This window comes from Salmo trutta, chromosome 33, assembly GCF_901001165.1.
Source record: "Salmo trutta chromosome 33, fSalTru1.1, whole genome shotgun sequence".
Lineage (NCBI taxonomy): Eukaryota > Metazoa > Chordata > Actinopteri > Salmoniformes > Salmonidae > Salmo > Salmo trutta.
Window position 1 is genome coordinate 20,076,672 of NC_042989.1, and position 23,303 is coordinate 20,099,974.

The 23,303-nt window shown below is 43.5% G+C and overlaps 1 protein-coding gene across 7 annotated transcripts in view; it reads left to right on the forward strand.

Annotated features, from left to right (window-relative positions):
- Window positions 1-23,303, forward strand: part of ttll5 (tubulin tyrosine ligase-like family, member 5) — a 100,797-nt gene that overhangs the window by 43,307 nt on the left and 34,187 nt on the right. For all 7 annotated transcript variants that reach the window (XM_029730227.1, XM_029730223.1, XM_029730226.1 and 4 more), the window contains 2 exons: window positions 7,895-8,046; window positions 19,159-19,357. In XM_029730227.1, coding sequence (XP_029586087.1) covers window positions 7,895-8,046; window positions 19,159-19,357 — 351 coding nt within the window. The remainder of the gene's footprint in view (window positions 1-7,894; window positions 8,047-19,158; window positions 19,358-23,303) is intronic.

The following is a 23,303-nucleotide window of genomic DNA, read 5'->3' on the forward strand; positions in this document are numbered from 1 at the left end:
TAATGGTTAAGAGGTTGGGCCAGTAACCGAAAGGTTGCTGGTTTGTTCCACTGATTGACCTTTGAAGATTCAGCAATTACTCCTTTTCACATGCCAGGCCTCATCTTTTGGGAATAACCTTAACTTTTTTCACAATGTAATAATTTTGAATGGGGTAAATGTAAGTATTTCTTATCATGTGAAATCAAATAAATATGTGCTGGATTGTCAGTCCTCCCTCTATGTAACTTGTACCTTGAGGGCGTGAAACATGATTACACTTTCATAACATTCTGTTTTAGACAGGTCCATGTACACCCCGACATGATTCAACATGATTTAGTATTTAAGTAATTACAATTTGGTTTGGAGACGTGTGTTCTTTACTTCCATTGTGGTGAAACGTGATAATATTAATGTCATATCTCTTATGTTTCGGGTATATCAAACATATCCACCCAAAAGTAATTTCCTCCCTCTCCCAGTCCCTCCCAGGAGAGCAGCAGCAGGCACACGTCAAGTGTAATCCTAGTTGGATGCAGTAATGATAGGAATGTACATATTAAGGTAGCCTGGAGTTGAGAAACACCTTAGTTCTGATGAACAACATGGGGCGGCAGGGTAGCCTAGTGGTTAGAGCGTTGGGCTAGTAACTGAAAGGTTGCAAGTTCAAATCCCCAAGCTGACAATGTACAAATCTGTCGTTCTGCCCCTGAACAAGGCAGTTAACCCACTAGGCCGTCATTGAAAATAAGAATTTGTTCTTAACTGACTTGCCTAGTTAAATAAAGAGAAAATGAAATGGGGAGTTCCTTTTGGGGAACTGTTGATTGTGAAATGTTGGAATTTCCGATTTCATGGATTCGAGCTTACATTCAAATGTAATTATGGATTTACTGAAGATAACTGGCATCCCAGCACTTCTAGGTCAGCATGGTTGAAGAACCTTCACCATTGAGATCTGTTGACAGTGTATTATAGATTCCTTCCAAATCCTTGAGGAATGAAAATAAACTCTGTATTGGGCCCTGAAAAGCTCCCCGACCTGGCTGTGTTCTGTCAGCTCTTGCATTAATTTAAACACCTGTCGTTTAGGAATGTTTGACATTTCCCTTTCTCTGGCATGACTACTAGCCAAACAATTCGTTCACCTGCCCAGAACTTGGCTTTTAAAGCGCAGAAAAAATAAACAGCCCTCCCAGCTAACAATTCTATGGAGAGAGAACCTTCTTTTTGTAATGTTCCCCTAATGTTTGAGTTTCCAGTTCCTTTAGTTAGGGGAACATTCTATTATGTTAGCAAAAACCTTCTGGAACCTTTTTTAGCATGTTCTGGTGTTAAATTTGGGAGGCCATTCCCTTAAGTTATGTTTGACATCATCTAGAACATGGTTACAATGTTCTCAGAATATACAACATTAATGTTCGAGCTGAGATTTACTTCAAAGTGTATTCATCCTTTTGCTTACACCTATCAAGTTGTTTCAGAGCTACCCAAATGCCTAGGGAAGAAGGGGTTAGGGTTTGTTCTGGACAGGGCCTAACTATAATGTCCCAATAAGCACATGCCCAGGAGATATCCCTTATTGGAACACTGGCTAGGGTGTTTGTCATTGGTGCTGATGGTCTGTGTTTGAGACCCGCTAGGGTAGTTACCCTACTCACATTCTTGTTATTAATGTCATTATTTGGCAACAGATACAACACACCTATCTGATCTAATTAAAATTAGTTTCTCATTGGAAGATGGGTTTCAGTAGAATTCTAGATAGAGTTCTCAGATGCTCAGCTATCGTCTTTTTTATTCACACCATGTATACCATGTATAACAAACATGCCTCTGATAAGGAATAATGTCTGTAACATTCCTAATTCATTTCTGACACATGGCCCAGGCGGTAGTGTTGCTTCTGATCGAAACATACCCAGAACATGGTTGCCATAGTCTCAGAATATCAGAAATGTGTATATTTAGAGTAGCATGTCTGTACTTTCTCACATTTGCCATTTAAGCAATGATGATGCCAGTTATACCAAAACAATACACAACACAGAGTTCCATCTCCAAGTTTTAATGTGGAAAAATAGACAAATTCCAACAGAATCGCATAGGACCAGTGTTGGGGGTAATACAATAATTTTAGTAACACATTAATATAACGAGTTACTGTCTTCAAATATTGTAATATTATTAGTTACTTTTTCAAGTAACCTATATATATTACACTCAGAAACATACACTACATGGCCAAAGTGGTTGACTGAGATATCAAGAAAACAGAGTAATGCCTTATGGACGGTTACCCATTCTAAAACTGACTGGAACTCTATGTTAAGGGTGTTAGTTATTTATTTTACTGTTGAGTTGTCAGCGTACATGCACACACAGGATTTATTCAAGGTAATTTTTAGGTCATTATTAAACACAGAAAACAATAATGGTCCAAGACGGCTGCCCTGCGGTACACCACACTGTGTTAACTAACCTCCAAACGAGCTTCAATGCCATACAACACTCCTTCTGTGGCCTCCAACTGCTCTTAAACGCTAGTAAAACCAAATGCATGCTTTTCAACCGTTCGCTGCCCGCACCCGCCCACCCGACTAGCATCACTACTCTGGACGGTTCTGACCTAGAATATGTGGACAACTACAAATACCTAGGTGTCTGGCTAGACTGTAAATTCTCCTTCCAGACTCATATTAAACATCTCCAATCCGAAATCAAATCTAGAATTGGCTTTCTATTTCGCAACAAAGCCTCCTTCACTCACGCCACCAAACTTACCCTAGTAAAACTGACTATCCTACCGATCCTCGACTTCTACGATGTCATCTACAAAATAACTTCCAATACTCTACTCAGCAAACTGGATGCAGTCTATCACAGTGCCATCCGTTTTGTTACCAAAGCCCCTTATACCACCCACCACTGCGACCTGTATGCTCTAGTCGGCTGGCCCTCGCTACATATTCGTCGCCAGACCCACTGGCTCCAGGTCCTCTATAAGTCTATGCTAGGTAAAGCGCCGCCTTATCTCAGCTCACTGGTCACGATAACACCCACCCGTAGCACGCGCTCCAGCAGGTATATCTATCTCACTGGTCATCCCCAAAGCCAACACCTCATTTGGCCGCCTTTCCTTCCAGTTCTCTGCTGCCAGTGACTGGAACGAATTGCAAAAATTGCTGGAGATTTATATTTCTCTCACTAACTTTAAACATCAGCTATCTGAGCAGCTAACCGATCACTGCAGCTGTACATAGTCCATCTGTAAATAGCCCACCCAATCTACCTACCTCATCCCCATATTGTTTTTATTTACTTTTCTGCTCTTTTGCACACCAGTATCTCCACTTGCACATCATCTGCTCATTTATCACTCCAGTGTTAATCTGCTGAAATTGTAATTACTTCGCTACTATGACCTATTTATTGCCTACTTCCTCACGCTATTTGCACACACTGTATAGACTTTTTTTTCTATTGTGTTATTGACTGTACGCTTGTTTATTCCATGTGTAACTATGTGTTTGTGTCGCTTTGCTTTATCTTGGCCAGGTCGCAGTTGTAAATGAGAACTTGTTCTCAACTAGCTTACCTGGTTAAATAAAGGTGAAATAAAAAACACTCAACCGAATTTGCATTAGAGAGGCTTCCATTAAATAAACCCCTCTGTGTTCTATTTGCATAGTCGCAGGAAGTAGGGGTGCTGAGGTTGCTGCTGAACCCCTCTACCTTTTTTTGTTTTGTTTGTTTTCTCACAAAAGTAATGGGTCTTTACTTGTCCTGTATTAACGGACCGATATAGCCTTCTGTAGCACAGACAAAAACAATATTTTTTTTAAAGATCGCCGTACCGTGAACCAGGAGGTTGTGAGTTCAAATTACAAGTGAAGACATGTTGAATAACAATTACTGTATACATGAACATGCACAATGTAATCATGTGTGTCAAATATGTAAGTTGAAAACACTATGTTAAAAGCACTGTTGTCATGACACCGACGGATGGTGGCGCCCCTCCTCGACCGGGCGGCGCTCGGCGGTCGTCATCGCCGGCCGACTAGCTGCCATCGATCCTTTTTGTTTCACTTTCTGTTGGTTAGGTCTAGGTAGGCACGCACCTGTTTTGGTTTAGTTATTAGTAGGGGGGGTTATTTAATTTAGCGAGGTATGTCTGTGTTTGTGCGTGATTATGTTCCTTGTCAGGTTTGTGGAATCTTGAGGAACGTGTGTTTTTTTCCCTCTGCCTGTGGTTGTTTTGTGTTTTATCACCGCAGAGGTGTTTATGGGCTGCGTCCCTATTTTGGACGTCTAATAAGGGTTTTGGAGCGTGGTATCTGTTTGGCACCCTGCCCTGCCGTGTTTGGACTGTCTTGATTTTTTGTGCATACGGATTAAAGTGTGTTCAAGAATGTACTGTCTCCTGCGCTTGACTCTACCTCTCCTGCTTCCTTGAGCCAGCCCTGACAACTGTGTGAGTATTCCCTAACATTGCCAACAGACAAAGAGCTATGAATGGCACCATTTTCTTTTGGGGGGCGGGCACATAAATGTTTTTGCAAAGTTCCCATGAAATGTGTCTAAAATATTCATATCTTAAGTTCTGAGAACATGGTAGCCCCATTCTGGGTATGTTTTATTTGACATTTTAAACTGGTTGTTTGGATGCTGATTGGAGGGGCAGTGTTCCAAGCCGTGCTTTATTGGCCTCTGCTATCACGTCGGGTCGAACAACGCCTTTTACCTGTGACTGCATTCATGATGCATCACTGCCTCTTGTGCCGTATTGCTTAATTAAGGGAATGGTCTCTTGGAAACATTCCTTGCACATCACAGGAACATTCACGGGAACATTCCTATGAACCCAATAATTAATGAGCAGTGGTGTAAAGTACTTAAGTAAAAATACTTTGAAGTACTACTTCATCTGTTTTTTGGGGTATCTGTACTTCACTTTACTATTTATATTTATGGAAACTTTTACTTCACTACATTCCTAAAGAAAATAATGTACTTTTTACTCCATACATTTTCCCTGACACCCAAAAGTACTACATTGTGACAGGAAAATGGTCCAATTCACACACTTATCAAGAGAACATCCCTGGCCATCTCTACTGTCTCTGATCTGGCGGACTCACTAAACACAAATGCTTTGTTTTTAAACTATGTTGGAGTGTGGCCCTGGTTATCCGTACATTTTAAAAACAAGAAAATTGTGCTGTCTGGTTTGCTTAATATAAGGAATTTTCAATTATTTTTACTTTAGATACTTAAGTACGTTTTAGCAATTAAATTTACTTTTGATACTTAAGTATATTTAAAACCAAATACTTTTATACTTTTACTCAAGTAGTATTTTACTAGGTGACTTTCACTTTTACTTGAGTCATTATCTATTAAGGTGTCTTTTTACTTTTACTCAAGTACGACAATTGAGTACTTTTTCCACCACTGCTAATGAGCCTCTTAAGGGAACGTTCTTTAAAATTGTGCGAACGTTTGTTAGCTGGGCTGTCATTTCTAAAAATAACTGTAAACAAAAGTACTTTTTCCCGCTTTGCAGAATCACATAATTGTGCATGAGAATATATATTTCTTAATATCAACTGTCACTCTTAACTGAACTCATTAGGAAACAGATTCTACATTTTTTTTTAATTTGTGATTTTCTCCGGTCTTTTTCCCCCCAGTCCACTGCTTTTAATGAGTCCCTCTGTTTGGTTCTGCACTGTATGCTGGAGGGCAGGAGACAGAGAAGGGCCACAGAAAATCTGTATAAGTATTAATTTCCACCAAACTCCCAGGGCAGTATAGACCGTACAGTATGTAGGGGAGTGCAGCAGCCCAATGCAGTCAGATGATGCTGTAGCATGTACTGTAGTAATGGGGAGGGATACTGTAGCACCTCACTGCTAATTGTGCTGTTATGGTGGTAAACTGATTTTGGCTGGTGAGTAATGACCAGAGTCCCTCTCAGGGGGGTGGGGAGTTACGGGGAGGGGGGACCACCTGGCTGCAGAGCGGAGTGGAGACTGGAGACTAGCTCTGAGATGCACTGTGTACATTTCACACAGCTGGGGAGGGAGAAATGAGACTGCTGCTGCAGCACACAAGGCGGCCGCCAGTGGGTATGAGTCCAATAAGAAGAAATCGAAATCCCTGGTATCTGCAGTACCATAGTGGGAGGACAAGTAACTCAAGCAGATTATACTTGTTTAATATCATGTCAACAACTACAGACCAGTATCCCTTCTTTCTTTTCTCTCCAAAACTCTTGAGTGTGCCGTCCTTGGCCAGCTCTCCTGCTATCTCTCTCAGAATGACCTTCTTGATCCTAATCAGTCAGGTTTCAAGACTGGGCATTCAACTGATACTGCTCTTCTCTGTGTCACGGAGGCTCTCCGCACTGCTAAAGCTAACTCTCTCTCCTCTGCTCTCATCCTTCTAGACCTATCTGCTGCCTTTGATACTGTGAACAATCAGATCCTCCTCTCCACCCTCTCCGAGTTGGGCATCTCCGGCGCGGCCCACGCTTGGATTGCGTCCTACCTGACAGGTCGCTCCTACCAGGTGGCGTGGCGAGAATCTGTCTCCGCACCACACGCTCTCACCACTGGTGTCCCCCAGGGCTCTGTTCTAGGCCCTCTCCTATTCTCGCTATACACCAAGTCACTTGGCTCTGTCATATCCTCACATGGTCTCTCCTATCATTGCTATGCAGACGACACACAATTAATCTTCTCCTTTCCCCCTTCTGATAACCAGGCGGCGAATCGCATCTCTGCATGTCTGGCAGACATATCAGTGTGGATGACGGATCACCACCTCAAGCTGAACCTCGGCAAGACGGAGCTGCTCTTCGTCCCGGGGAAGGACTGCCCGTTCCATGATCTCGCCATCACGGTTGACAACTCCCTTGTGTCCTCCTCCCAGAGTGCTAAGAACCTTGGCGTGATCCTGGACAACACCCTGTCGTTCTCCACTAACATCAAGGCGGTGACCCGATCCTGTAGGTTCATGCTCTACAACATTCGCAGAGTACGACCCTGCCTCACACAGGAAGCGGCGCAGGTCCTAATCCAGGCGCTTGTCATCTCCCGTCTGGATTACTGCAACTCGCTGTTGGCTGGGTTCCCTGCCTGTGCCATTAAACTCCTACAACTCATCCAGAACGCCGCAGCCCGTCTGGTGTTCAACCTTCCCAAGTTCTCTCACGTCACCCCGCTCCTCCGCTCTCTCCACTGGCTTCCAGTTGAAGCTCGCATCCGCTACAAGACCATGGTGCTTGCCTACGGAGCTGTGAGGGGAACGGCACCTCCATACCTTCAGGCTCTGATCAGGCCCTACACCCAAACAAGGGCACTGCGTTCATCCATCTCTGGCCTGCTGGCCCCCCTACCTCTGAGGAAGCACAGTTCCCGCTCAGCCCAGTCAAAACTGTTCGCTGCTCTGGCACCCCAATGGTGGAACAAGCTCCCTCACGACGCCAGGACAGCGGAGTCAATCACCACCTTCCGGAGACACCTGAAACCCCACCTCTTTAAGGAATACCTGGGATAGGATAAAGTAATCCTTCTAACCCCCCCCCCCCTTAAAAGATTTAGATGCACTATTGTAAAGTGGTTGTTCCACTGGATATCATAAGGTGAATGCACCAATTTGTAAGTCGCTCTGGATAAGAGCATCTGCTAAATGACTTAAATGTAATGTAAATGTAAATATCACTATTTGCTTGCTTACTCAATAAGACCATGTATTGACAGTTCAGGTTTAACCATTTTTCTCTGGAGAGATGATTGCAGACATTTTTCACCACAAATTCTCACGATTTAGCAGTTAGCGTGCCAATGATGAACACAGTTGCGTTTCTGATGCATTGTCGCTGTGTGTTCTCTTGTCCCTGCAGTTGACCAACCTGAACCTGACTAACAGGGTGCTGAGCAGAGGGGCCATCACCCTGACCCCAGGAGTGCGGCATGGTCATGGAACTGGAGCTGTGACCCAGCGGCCTGTCAGGGCTGTCCACTCTGACACAGGCCCCATCCACAGCACTACTGGGTGAGTCAAACACAGGTGTAGTGCATGACAACAGACACCTTCCTAAAGAGTTGCACGATACTCACATGCAACAACGTAATGCATTTATACTGACCCACGTGCAGGAAATTCCCTTAACCATCACCTATGTCCATTGGTTCATTGCGCTACTCTGTTCATGTACTGATAACGACTGTTTATGAGATAGAGTCAAGGGTCTGTTTGGAATGAGATGATTCATTATATACAGTATCACTGATACTACATTGGTTGTACAATGAGAAATTATGTGGGATTAAATGCAGTCTTGAATCAAGAAAGACGGGGTGACTGTCTGCAATACCCCTTGATCTCCCCTTGATTGTCACCAGTATACCATCCATTTGTCATGCACTACACCTCAGTTCCCTTATAAGACCTCTCGTGTTGCTTTGGGCAAAATATTACCATTGTGCTTCTCCAGTGGTATTTGCCCTCCCCAAAGGCTGTGGAGAGGGAATGGCGCGTTGCAATCTCAACGAGGTTCACTGCCAAAGTAAACAGCAATTCCTCTCCTCAGAGAGACTGGAGTCTGAGATGCTGGGCAGTTGTATACAGTCATTCAGAGCAGCAGGTTGAGTGTGGCGCTGGGGCAGTGGAGGCCTCATAAAGAATAATCAGAACTGTTTTTACAGACCTCCTCCTGTGGTCTAGTCTGTTCTGCATCCACTGGACTACATAGTCACTATTTGATGTCTCTCTGATGGTCAAAGGTAACTTGTATTACCAACTTTTGGAGCATTAGAAATGGTGTGCTCTCTTTTTCTCTACCAGTTTAAGCCCTTAAAGTGATGGATGTTGCAACCCCTCCAGTACTTGGAACATCTCTGATCAGTGGCTTGAACAGTAATTTTGATTAAATGCATCACTGCCATGAATATAATACACAGGTCTGGCACTTTTTTTTTAACCCCTGTTTTTACAGAGGCGGCTTGGATCCCATTCGTCAATTTGGAGAGGACTCTCCAAGTGTGTATCTTGAGTGTGCATTTCAAAGGTCTATCCTTAATGCGGATGCCTTTCTCTTGGTCTCCCTTCTAAAGCTTGCCGGTGAGAGGTTCACATGAGCTGTGCTCAACCTCATGAGAGGCTTTTAGTGGGACTATGCTAAGAGCTTCATTCACATCGGGGCAAATTAACATTTTGAGGATTTTCTGTATAATCAACATTAGACAATTTTATAGGTGCTTTAGTTTGTGGTAGCCTATTTGGTCACAGTCAATAAAACCTCAAGCCAGGTTTAATGGTCTCTGAAGAATCTTTAAATTGAAGACTGAGTTTTTGGAAAATAATTTTCAACTTCTGGGCTTAATGGGGTATTTCAATGTAGGCCTTTGACTAACAAAATGCTTATTTTGAAGCATTTTAATTGTGCTTTGTGAGGCTAGCTGTGGAGTTTGCTGATAGCTGCCTGGAGTGTGTGAAGCATGCTGGCAGCCTAATACATTGCATTGGATAAGTGGGGGCAGAGTCAACAGTAAGTCCGCCACATAGCCAGTCTGCTCCAACCCTCTTCTCTGCAACCATGCTCTCTCCCTCACATGGGCCAATGCAGACTGCAGAGAAGGAGAGGGGAAGAGAGACGTGAACACATGGACACTGTGAATATGTGTGCCAGACTGAGTCACGTGAGTTAAGGGGGGGTTCAACCTCTGCTGGATGCTGCTTCTGGAAGAGGTGGCCGAGCAAGGTTTAAGCATACATGGTTGCTCTCTCTATTTTTACAGTGATATGTGAGTGACAATGTCTCAGACAGTTTGGCCCTGATCTCCCGTTCTCTGTTTTTCCAGTCCAGCCCTTCCTTATGTATGGAACTGTGTGGGAATTCCTGGAATGTCTGGCCTTTTCCCTTTTTAAAATGTTTTTATTTCCACAAATGGAGGAAGACACGTTTAATAGAATGTATCATCTCAAAGAGTAGTTCTATGGAGGGAGACAGAAGTTAACTTTTACATTTCACATTTTAAATGTAGCCTAATTGTTATGACCTTGATGGATTATCCTCCTTTCAATTGTAAGTCCAAAACAGAAGATGGCACCGTACTGTATTGCAGCCATTTTGCGAGCTCCAACCCAACTTTGCTATTTTGTAATCTTTTAGCGTTTATTTTTTACTTAATTTCCACAAAATCTATCTGCTATCATTTCTTATAACAGACAAACGTTTGAACATCAAATCTGCAGTTACTTGCCTCAATTCTGGCTTCAACTTTGACTCATCTGCCCTGGGCTCTTTCTGTAACTGACCCAATTTTCGGGGTAACCAAGAGGAAATACCGGCGTTAGAGACAAGAATAGGGGAGTCCAGGCGAGATTAAGGTGAGGGGAAAACCAGCCACCTCTTCCCTTCATTCTATTGGCCAATGCCATCCTATAATTAAATGGTTGACCTCTGTTCGTGGATTTGCTACCAATGGGACTCTCGTAACTGCAATATTCACTGCTTTTCTGAAACATGGCTTTAGACAAGATACTACCCATGGCTATCCAATTCGATAGATTCTCCATTCACAGAGCAGACAGAACAGTAGAGTCAGGGAAATTGAAGGGGAGGGTTTTGCCTCTTCATCAAAAACAAATGGTGTGTTGACTTGAGCACAGTGGAAGTCTCGACCCATTGTTCACCCGTCTTGGAATACCTGATGGTCAAATGCTGACCCTTCTACATCCTAAGGGAGTTTTCAGCTATTATTGCAACTGTTGTATACATTACACTCAGGATAAGAAAAATAACAAGTTGGCACTGTACGAGGCTATAAACAAGCAGGAAAACTTGCACCTGGAGGCTGCTTTTGTTGTTGCCGGCGATTTTAATTCCACATCATTGAGACACTTAAAAAAAAACATTAATTTTACCTTTATTTAACTAGGCAAGTCTGTTAAGAACATTCTTATTTACAATGACGGCCTAGGAACAGTGGGTTAACTGACTTGTTCAGGGGCAGAACGACAGATTTTTACCTTGTCAGCTCGGGGATTCGATCTAGCAACCTTTCAGTTACTGGCCCAATGCTCTAACCACAAGGCTACCTGCCACCACATGATGTCAAACTTCCATCAACACGTCTCCTTCGCAATAAAGTCCCAGACCACTGTTACTCTACCCACAAGCAAGCATACAAGGCCCTCCCTTGTCACCATTTGGCAAATCAGATCATGACTCTGTACTCCTGCTTCCGGTTTACAAGCGGAAGCTCAAACAGGAAGTACCGGTAACTCTCTCCGGTTGAGAAATGGTCATCAGAATCAGAGATTATGCTACAAGACTGCTTTGCTAGTGCTAAATGAAATATGTTCAGACACTCCGCCAATAACATCGAGTTAACCACCTCTGTCACTGGCTTCATTAGGAAATACATCTGCGACGTTGTCCAGTTAATTTTTGAAATTTTATTTCACCTTTATTTAGCCAGGTAGGCAAGTTGAGAACAAGTTCTCATTTACAACTGTGACCTGGCCAAGAATAAAGCAAAGCAGTTTGACACATATAACACAGAGTTACACATGGAATAAACAAAACATACAGTCAATAATACAGTTGAAGTAAATCTATATACAGTGTGTGCAAATGAGGTAAGAAAAGGGAGGTAAGACAATAAATAGGCCATGGCGGCGAAGTAATTACAATATACCAATTAGACACTAGAGTGATCGATGTGCAGAAATGAATGTGCAAGTAGAGATACAGGGGTGCAAAGGAGCAAGATAAATAAATAAATAAATACAGTATGGGGATGAGATAGTTGGATGGGCTATGTACAGGTGCAGTGATCTGTGAGATGCTCAAACAGCTGGTGCTTACAGCTAGTGAGGGAGGTAAGAGTCTCCAGCTTCAGTGTTTTTTTTGCAATTCATTCCAGCCATTGGCAGCAGAGAACTGGAAGTAAAGGCGAGGGTGACTAGAGAGATATACCTGCTGGAGCGCGTGCTACGGGTGGGTGCTGCTATGGTGATCAGTGAGCTGAGATAAGGCAGGGCCTTACCTATCAGAGACTTGTAGATGACCTGAAGCCAGTGGGTTTGGCGACGAGTATGAAGCGAGGGCCAGCCAATGAGAGCGTACAGGTCGCAGTGGTGGGTAGTATATGGGGCTTTGGTGACAAAACGGATGGCACTGTGATAGACTGCATCCAATTTTTTGAGTAGAGTGTTGGGGCTATTTTGTAAATGACATCGTCGAGGTTCGGTAGGATGGTCAGTTTTAGAGGGTATGTTTGGCAGCATGAGTGAAGGATGCTTAACCACAGTGAAGGTTAACACAGAGGTTTGCGCTAAACTAAAGGACAGGGCTACCGCACACACAGCTATCAAATAAAACCCTGAGATTATAGCTGAGGACAAGTACAAGTAGAAGTAGAGGACAAGTAGAAGTCCCACTATGACCTCCGCACAGTCATCAAACGAGCAAAAGGACAATATAGGAATAAGGTGGAATCATATTACCAGCTCCGCCGCCTCGCCGCATGTGGCAGGATCTACAGTCCATCACAGATTACAAAGGAAGACCAAGTCATGATCTGCCTAACTTTTCCTCTCTACCAGACGAACTCGATGCATTTAATACAGGCTTCAACAACACCGTGCCGTGCGTGAGGGCCCTCACTGACCCAGTGAACTGGGTGATCTCGCTCTCTGAGGCCGAAGTGACTAAGGTCTTTAATCAGATCAACACTCGCTAGGCCGCTGGGCCGGACGGTATTCCAGGGTGCGTTCTCAGAGCATGCGCAGAACAGCATATTCACGATCATTTTCAACTTCTCCTTGTCCCAGTTTGTAATCCCTACATGTCTTAAGCTGACCACCATCATTCCTGTTCCCAAGAACTGTAAGGCTTCATGCCACAATGACTACCGTCCTGTAGCACTCACATCTGTAATCATGAAGTGCTTTGAAAGGTTTGCTATGGCACACATCAACTCCATCCTAGACCCACTTCATTTTGCACACCGCCCCAAAAGATCCATAGACGACGCAATCTGAATTGCATTCCACATTGCCCTCACTCACCTAGATAAGAGGAATGCCTATGTGAGAATGCTGTTCATTGACTACAGCTCAGCGTTCACGCCCCAATCCACATTGACTGGGTTGCAGTGGAGCGGGTCGAGAGCTTCAAGGTCCTCAGTGTCCAAATCACTAAAGACTTAAAATGGTCCACACACACGTGGACAGTTGTTAACAAGTTCCACAGTTGCGCCTATTCTCCCTCAAGAGGTTAAATGTTTGGCATGGGCCCTGAAATCCTCAAAGTTCTACAGCTGCACCTTTGAGAGCATCTTGACTGGCTGCAACACTGCTTGGTATGGCAACAGCACCGCCCTTGATCGCATGGCGCTACAGAGGGTGATGCAGACAGCCCAGTCCATCACTGGGGCCGAACTTCCTGCCTTCCAGGACCTCTATATCAGGTGATGCAAAAGGATGGTCCCGGAAAATTGTTAGACTCCAGCCACCCATGCCATAGACTGTTCTCTCCGCTTCCCCACAACAAGCGGTACCGGTGCATCAAGTCTGACACCAACAGGCTCCTGAACAGCTTCTCTTCCCAAGACTGCTAATAGCTAACCAAGTAGCTACACAGACTGAGTTGACCCTTGTATTTTATTTATGCACACTCACTTGTGCATGTGACATTTAAACTTTAAGTACTTTTATCTTATCTACAGTACTTTCTCCTTTTTGATCCCAGTTCATGTGAGGACTATTATTCTACTTTTTAACTGGAAATCCTCTGAGGTAAACTCATAAAATACTGTTCTTGAGTGCACTAAAGTATGTTGCCACTTAGGAGCTCTGCGGTTAATACTTCATAACAGAGATTTTGATGAGATCCTTCACCTTGTCACAGGACAGCTCAGGTAAAAAGGATCCCTTTGTCAGAAGGTTCTCCTGTTAAGAACGTGCCATCCATCACTTTCTCTCTGTTACTTTCCGCAACAACACAAACCCCAATTTTTTTTCCACCCCATTACCCGCAACCGTAAATTTGGCGTAGGGATCTTAGAAAGCGGTGTAACATCGTTGATGAGATATTAGGATAAATTATCTTGATTTCGTCTTCGAGTGCTGTTTCTTTCATGTAGGATTTCCTGAGCCCCCTACAACTGGGGCCGGTGGTCTGTGCCAAACATACTGAAACAGTTAAGCACGCTGGCTCTTTAAGCAGCAACCACAGGGGTGAAGCATGATGGGTTTCAAAGAGTAGCTTGGCCCTTTGATGTGCCGACATGCTGCCAGGATCTGCCAGGTATGCTGCCTCAGCACTCTGAAACACAGAGAAGCTGCTACCCCACTCCTCTCCACTCCAGTCTGCTGTCAACCTGGAGCAGGGGGCTGCTGGCTACACTCACTTTCATAAACACCATTATACTATTACTATATAGACACCTCACCATTCACAACTCTGTCAGGAGTAACGCTTGACTTCCCAATACTTTGACGCTTTTTGAATTGTCCCAAACTGCATCATTGATGTGAAATTGATGTGAAATTGACACAGGTCAAATTAATGCCTAACATTTTTTTATTTATTTAACTAGGCAAGTTTAGTTAAGAATAAAATCTTATTTACAATGACGGCCAAACCCGGGCCAATTGTGCGCCACCCTATGGGACTCCCAATCACAGCCGAATGTGATGCAGCCTGGATTTGAACCAGGTACTGCAGTGAAGCCTCTTGCACTGAGATGTAGTGTCTTAGACCACTGCGCCACTCGGGAGCCCAAAACATCAGGGTGCATGACCAATGGGTGCATGGTGTTTTATCATTAGCTCGCTTTTGCTAGTTTAAGACAAGCATATAAAAGAAGGCCAGATTGTTTACAGTCTCTGATGTATTTGACTAATTTTACCTGATCCTGGATTGAACAACTGGCTCAGGTAAGAATTAATGTCCAGTAAGTTTTTGGGTAACAATAGCTGTGGTTTGAAATTGTGATTGAGCACCACAATTGTGTATTTAGGGTTGTAATACGTCATGGTTGGCGCATTCTACTCCCCTCAGTGAGGAGAACACTAATGTGTCTCTCTACCTTGGCACCCAAACTCTCTCTCCACTGTTACCTCCATCTCTGTCTTCATATCCAAATAGCCACAGGGCCACCATTTCTGGTTCTGCAGTACTCAAGAACTGCTCAGACCCTGGTCACCGCAACACACATACTGGTATTTTTGGTTTTGTTCAATATTTTGTCAGACTGTTGTTTTACTTGGTCGGACGTTGTCGCAGCATTTAATTCCAGTAAATTTTGTGACTGTCCATTTGCAGAGCCTCTTTGGCTCCCCAGAAAACTCAAGGAAACTTAAAAATGAATGGGGAAAAAACGGTTTGATGTCTTCCTCCTTTCAATAAAAAGCTTTTTTTCCCACCTCAATTGGACCCAGATGTAGTGCTGGGAGTAAGGTATCCCCTGAGGTAGGGGAGAGAGAAATTCCAACCTGGGATAAGGGGGCCATGTTAATGAGTTGACATCGACACCCTAGTAACAGCCCTTCCCCCCTCAGCAGGCAGTATGGACTAAAACCCTCTCCCCCCATTTCAGTCACACACACGAGAGATGGACTTACAGTGGGGGGAAAAAGTATTTGAGGGGGTCAAATACTTATTTCCCTCATTAAAATGCAAATCAATTTAGAACATTTTTGACATGCATTTTTCTGGATATTTTTGTTGTTATTCTGTCTCTCACTGTTCAAATAAACCTACCATTCAAATTATAGACTGATAATTTCTTTGTCAGTGGGCAAACGTACAAAATCAGCAGGGGATCAAATACTTTTCCCCCCACTGTATGCACTGCACTCACACTGGCACTTTGAACCTATCCACCAGCTCTCTGCTTCTCAACATTGTAGGCTCCAGTACTCTGTGTTTCATAGTTATCATATCAATGCCCCTCTAGATGGAGGACAAGGGGGAGAAAATACAGTACCAGTCAAGTTTGGACACCTACCCAGGGTTTTTTCTTTATTTTTACTATGTTCTACAATGTAGAATAGTGAAGACATCAAAACTATGAAATAAGTATGGAATCATGTAGTAAGCAAAAAAGTGTTAAACAAGTATTTTACCTATTTGGTAAAAGACCAAGTCCATATTATGGAAAGAACAGCTCAAATAAGCAAAGAGAAACGACCGTCTGTCATTACTTTAAGACATGAAGGTCAGTCAATCCGGAAAATGTCAAGAACTTTGAAAGTTTCTTCAAGTGCAGTCGCAAAAACCATCAAGTGCTTTGATGAAACTGTCTCTCATGAGGACCACCACAGGAATGGAAGACCCAGAGTTACCTCTGCTGCGGAGGATAAGTTCATTAGAGTTAACGGCACCTCAGAAATTGAAGCCCAAATAAATGCTTCAGAGTTCAAGTAACAGACACATCTCAACATCAACTGTTCAGAGGAGACTGTGTGAATCAGGCCTTCATTGTCGAATTGCTGCAAATAAACCACTACTAAAGGAACACGAGCAATGGAAATTCAAATTTGAGATTTTTGGTTCCAGCCGCCGTGTTTTTGTGAGACACCGAGTAGGTGAACGGATCTCTGCATGTGTGGTTCCCACCGTGAAGCATGGAGGAGGAGGTGTGATGGTGTGGGGGTGCTTTGCTGGTGACACTGTAGGTGATTTATTTAGAATTCAAGGCACACTTAACCAGCATGGCTACCCCAGCATTCTGCAGCGATACGCTATCCCATCTGGTTTGCGCTTAGTGGGACCATCATTTGTTTTTCAACAGGACAATGAGCCAACACACCTCCAGGCTGTGTAAGGGCTATTTGACCAAGGAGGATAGTGATGGAGTGCTGCATCAGATGACCTGGCCTCCACAAATACACGAACTCAACCCAGTTGATGGTTTGGGATGAGTTGGACTGCGGATTGAAGGAAAAGCAGCCAACAAGTGCTAAGCATATGTGGGAACTCCTTCAAGACTGTTGGAAAAGCATTCCAGGTGAAGCTGGTTGAGAGAATGCCTAAAGTGTGCAAAGCTGTCATCAAGGGTGGCTAAAAATCTGAAATATATTTTGATTTGTTTAACACTTTTTTGGTTACTACATGATTCCATATGTGTTATTTCATAGTTTTGATGTCTTCACTATTATTCTACCATGTAGAAAATAGTAAAAATAAAGAAAAACCCTTGAATGAGTAGGTGTGTCCAACGTTTTGACTGGTGCTGGAAATACCCCTGAACCCTTGAGCCTGATGTCCACATTGACCAGCTAGGCCAGCACTTGGAGGTATGGTGGGCTGAAGCAGCATGATGTCATTTCATAACAGCCTCTTTCCCACATTCGGCTCTGAGTTAGATTGATGCTGCACATGTGCTCAGCTCACACTGCTGTGTTATTGTAAGTCATATCAGCATATTACAGTACAGTGGGTTCAGCAGGGTTCATACTGACACCCACATGCTGCAGGCAGGCAGAGCAGGCCCCAGGCTGCTAAAACTGCACACATGTACTGTACCAGTGATGGGAAACTCAGATGTGCCAGTTTTTTTCCCCTTTCCTATTTGTTATTTATTGTGCTGGAATTGAATGGCCAGGAACTGAGGCCCCTGATGTGGGACTCGGAGGATGTGTGATTTGGCCTCCCATGTAGCTCAAGTGGAGAGATATTGCTAAAGACTAACTGAAGCATACTGTACTTGGAATATTTTTGGGGAAAAATACTTAAATAATAAAAAATGGAGGCGAAACCATCCATCAGGGTTTTGTTTTGTCTTGTGGTCATTTGGACTCTGTCTTAAAGGGTTCACAGACAGACCTTTGTTAGCAGAAGAGGGTGAAAAAAGTTTGAATGGCTCTGGGTCACACCAGTTGTTTTTGCAATATACATGCCATTACGTGAAATGAGCGGGCGGATAGCTCGTTCACATGACTTTCAGATCCCTTGTGTCTTTGTTTGGCTACGCCGGACGGGAATATTTTTCATGTAGCCTGTGTGAGCGACACTGGATTATTTTCCCGCAGCGTGCATTGTTATTCAAGATTAATTGAATTCTAATTTTAGACCTTATCTCAGTTCTGTTCTAAAAATGTCTTTGGTGAATTGTGTTATTTGAAGTCTGATAATATTTTATTTAACTTTTACTGTATACAAATGTTATTACAATGTTATCTATTTTTCTTATATAAAGAAAATAAGCCTGTCATGAACTAGGACTTGACTATTTCCCCCCTTATTAGCTCTGACTTTGCTGATAGCTAATTTATTGAGGGAAAATGTACTTACTATGACTGATATGTGGTTGTCCCACCTAGCTATTTTAAGATGCATGTACTAATTGTAAGTCACACTTGATAAGAGTGTCTGTTAAATGACTTAAATGTAAATGTATGGGAGGAATTTCCAGGAGCTCTTCATCCTCAGGGGTTCTATTTCTTTATCTCTCTCTTTCGTTCTTTTCATTTTTTCTCTCAGCACCCTGCTCTTTAGAACATTGTTTTTTGGCAGAAGGGGTGCCTTCCTTTTCAGACTCTGCAGTGAACTTGTGCTGGAGGGGCAAGCCCTGACGCCCCCCATTGCTTTAGATGGGGCCAAAAAGGCTGAAAGGCTTAGTCCTAGTGAAAGATAATCCAGTTACAAATGTGTGGAGCCGTTCAAAGGTTGGCTTTCCAGGTTGTGGCTTTGTGATACGGATGGAACGTGATGCGCTGAGAGCCCTGCGGCGGGAGAGGTTTCAATGTTTTCTATGTGCCCCATGTTTGCCACGGGTCGGCTCTCTGCTTTGCCTCTTTGATTGGTCAGTTTTGACAGGAGGGCATCTGGGTGCAGCGGCTGGGGTGCCGCACGCTGTCTTGTCCCCTTTACTTGTTGTTCACAGTCTTACTACTCAACATGTGGAGGGAAATAGGCCAGTTAATGAGCTAACACTACATTTCAGTCTTGGTTGCATGGTCAAGTGACTGATGATGAGATGGTAGGCCTAAATACATGGCTCACCACTGCTGTTATTTCTGTTCCACTGCTGTCTGAGCCTAACCTTTTGCATCAGTAAAAGCTAGATGCTCAGTTCTTAATTTATCAAGCATACAATACACGTTAACTTTGGAACTATTTTGATCTCATTTCTTTTGCTCCCATAGCCCCAAGGCGTTGAGAGATGAGGAGGGTCTTTGGGATGGGGAGACCCAGAGTGCCTACAACCTGGTGAGAGGCGTCAGCCCCCAGCAGCGCTACCAGCCCATCCCAGGCAGCTACCAGCTCCAGTTCGCCATCCAGCAGCTGCAGCAGCAGAAGTTCCAGTCCCGCCAACTGCTTGACCAGAGCCGCACCCGCCACCAGGTCAGTGAGCTACAGACCACAATACCACGGACCGAACAGTAGGGTAAATGTGGTTGTGGAGTTTAGAGAAAAAGATCACTGCTATGTAGTTCTGGTTGTCTTGGAACTATTCAGCCCAACGAAATGAGAACCATGCATTCCTGTAAACCACAGGCTGAATGTGGAGAACCTCATGTTCAGGTAGACCCAGACTAGAAACCCTGCTATACTGTATATACAGTGTGGTGAGTGTATTAGAAACGCTCCTTCTCTCACTGGGCTGAAAGTTGCACACAACCCAATCCTTGGAACCAGTGTTCAGCTTTGTGTCAAAACCGTTTTACAGACTTTTTGTGATTTTCTCTGATTGGAGTTCAGAGAAACACTAGAAGTTGCAATTCTCCCTTTCCATCCCTTGATGTTTCCCTCTTACTCAAATAAAGCATAGATGTAAACACTTAGTAGGGTATTTGAGTGCTATTGAATTATAAATCAGGAAAACCCTCATCTCTTTTTGTCTGGGCTATATCAACTGCTTGTTTTTGTTAAGCAATGGGGATACTCTCCAAAAGTTGTGTAAAAAGCTCCCCCATCACCCGTAGAGGAAAGCCTTGATGTTAGTGCTTGCAAAGTTATTCTGGGAATTTCTCCTCTAACCGCTGAACAAAATGGTGTCCAGTGGGAACATCCTCACAGGGAGCTCGTTTCTTGAAAGCAAACATGAATTCTCACACCAAGCGAACTCTTTGTTCTACTGAGTCTACTGCTGGCTGTGCTTATATTGGAAGGTAAGTAATCAAGGCTGGCTGCCCACAAGGGCTCCGGCGTGGCAATGCCACTGATTCTACACTGAATAAGAAGCCTAATCCCATCATTCACAGCTCATATCAGATTCTACATTCATTTTTTTCCCATTACAATGCTGAAACTGATTTCTGAGGCATAACTTTTCTAAACCGTTATAGTTACAAAACCTTTTAGTCATGCTTGACTAGTCATGACATATGCGATTTCTGCCATTGCTGAATGAGATTAAACTGAATGCCTTGGGTTACTTGACACTATATCATTTTGAAACTGGAAAAAAAAACGCATTGGTTCTTGGTTTGCTTTGAAAGGGGATCTGGACAGGAAATCTGTGTTTATTCTTCTTGCAGCATTTGTTGTAGAGTCGTTCTATGAATGGCAGCATGGAGGCTGGGGAGAGACTAGAGGTATATTTTCTGGGTGATTTAAATATTGACTGGCTTTCATCAAGCTGCCCACTCTAGAAAAAACTTCAAACTGTAACCAGTGCCTGCAACCTGGTTCAGGTTATCAGTCAGCCTACCAGGGTAGTTACAAACAGTACAGGAATAAAATCATCAACATGTATTGATCACATCTTTACTAATGCTGCAGACATTTGCTTGAAAGCAATATCCAGACCCATTGGATGTAGTGTTCACAATATAGAGTCGCTCACTCCATATATAAACTCCCAGTAATTTACTATTTTTATTTTGATAGTATAAAGAATGATAGTAAAAAGCTTTGGAGCACCTTAAATTACATTTAGAGAAAAAAGGCAAACTCAGCTCCATCATTCATTGAATCAGATGGCTCATTCATCACAAAACCAACTGATATTGCCAACTACATTTTAATATTTTTTTATTGGCAAGATTAGCAAACTTAGGCATGACATGCCAGCAACAAATGCTGACACTACACCAAGTATATCTGACCAAATTATGAAAGAAAGGCATTGGAATTTTGAATTCCGTAAAGTGAGTGTGGAAGAGGTGAGAAAATGATTGTCTATCAACAATGACAAGCCACCTGGGTCTGACAACTCGAATGGAAAATTACTGAGGATAATAGTGGACGATATTGCCACTCCTATTTGCCATATTTAAAATTTAAGCCTACTAGAAAGTGTGTGCCCCCAGGCTTGGAGTGAAGCAAAAGTCATTCCGCTACCTAAGAATAGTATATAGCCCCCTTGGTCGGCTATTTGAGCCAGTAAATCAGCCTGTTACTAACCTTTTTAGTAAAAATTGTTTGACCAGATACAATGCTATTTTACAGTAAACAAATTGACAACAGACTTTCAGCACGCTTATAGGGAAGGACATTCAACAAATGATTGAGGGCTGTTTTGTCAGACTTCAGTGCAGCTTTTGACATTATCGATCATAGTCTGCTGCTGGAAAAACTTGTTATGGCTTTACACCCCCTGCTATATTGTGGATAAAGAGTTACCGGTCTAACAAAACAGAGGGTGTTATTTAATGGAAACCTCTCCAACATAATCCAGGTAGAATCAGGAATTCCCCAGGACAGCTGTCTAGGCCCCTTACGTTTTTCAATCTTTACTAACGACATGCCACCGGCTTTAAGTGTCTATGTATGCGGATGACTCCACACTATACATGTAAACTACTACAGCGACTGAAATGACTGCAACACTTAACAAAGAGCTGCAGTTACTTTCAGAGTGGGTGGAAGGAATAAGTTGGTCCTAAATATTTCTAAAACTAAAAGCATTGTATTTGGGACAAATCATGCACAAAACCCTTAACCTCAACTAAATCTTACAATAAATAATGTGGAAATTGAGCAGGTTGAGGTGACTAAACTGTGACTAAGGCCAAGAGGGCACACAGTGTGTTGTGAAATCTGTGCTGTGAATGTATTGTAATGTTTTTAAAATTGTATAAACTGCCTTAATTTTGCTGGATGCCAGGAAGAGTAGCTGCTGCCTTGGCAGGAACTAATGGGGATCCATAATAAATACAAATACACCTTTCGGGGTGGGATGATGGGAGGCACAGTTTTTTTTTTTTTTTTTTTGAGTAATGCAGTTGCTCTCACATCATCCTTTTTACGTCTAGGTTGAGTCTAATTAATGCAATTGAGGGGATGTTTTTCTTGGCCCGGACTGGCTGGGTTACGCAAGACTCTCTTTGAAAGTGATCCCCCAGCTCCTGTCCACTCCGCTCCCATCGCCAGTTCGCTGATTGAGCATAGTTCACGAGTTCACCAAGCCACAACCACTCTCAGCCAGCCACTCACAGCATCCATCCACGATTACCAGGTAGGGTTGAGCAGGGACCATCTCTCCCCCTGATTGCGAAATTGCAGGAAATAGTTTGCAGCATTAGTTGGTGTGTGTGTGTAATCATATGCCATAAAGGGAACAGCGTTAAGAGAGCAAGAGAGCCAACCTGTTGTTCTCCCCTTAACAAACAGCCCTTTTACTGAGCTCATGGGAGGGCTGACTGTGCGCCTTGAGTCACCACCCAATCAGGGAACCGTCCCTTAAATATCCTCTCCCTCTGCTCTGCCCCTCAGTCTCTCTCGCCAGCTTGACTTGAATGGGAGTCTATACTAACAGACGCCCTGCAATTGTGTAGCGTTTCCATGTGTTCCATGGCCTTAAGGCTCATTCACTTTGGCTCAGAGTAGAATTGCCCAGTAAACCCTCCTTCCAAGACTGTCCTTCCATTGGTCAGAGAATTAGTCAATGCCTTGACCCTACTCTGTAATGACACGTGAAAAACCATTGTGGGTTTTGGTCTTACTGAAATAAGCGCCCTCTCCATTCCGGCACTCACCTCCCCTGCCTTGTGGCAGAATTTATTGAAGTATTTGGCTTAACTGAATATAAAACTGTGTCCAGGGGAGCATAGGTAGGTAGGTGTGTGTGTGTGTGTGTGTGTGTGTGTGTGTGTGTGTGTGTGTGTGTGTGTGTGTGTGTGTGTGTGTGTGTGTGAAAGAGAGAGTGCTGTTCCGGTGCTCTACTCTATGTTCCAGTTACTGGGTGCAGACTGCACGGCTCCTCCACAGGCTTGGCCTGGGGCCACCTGGCAGCCAAATAAAGGTGCCCTCCCTGGCCCTGCTCAACTGCTCCACAACCACAGACCCTCCAACCTGGAAATTCAGCTTCTCATTTATCAACACAGAAATTACATCAAAATATTCT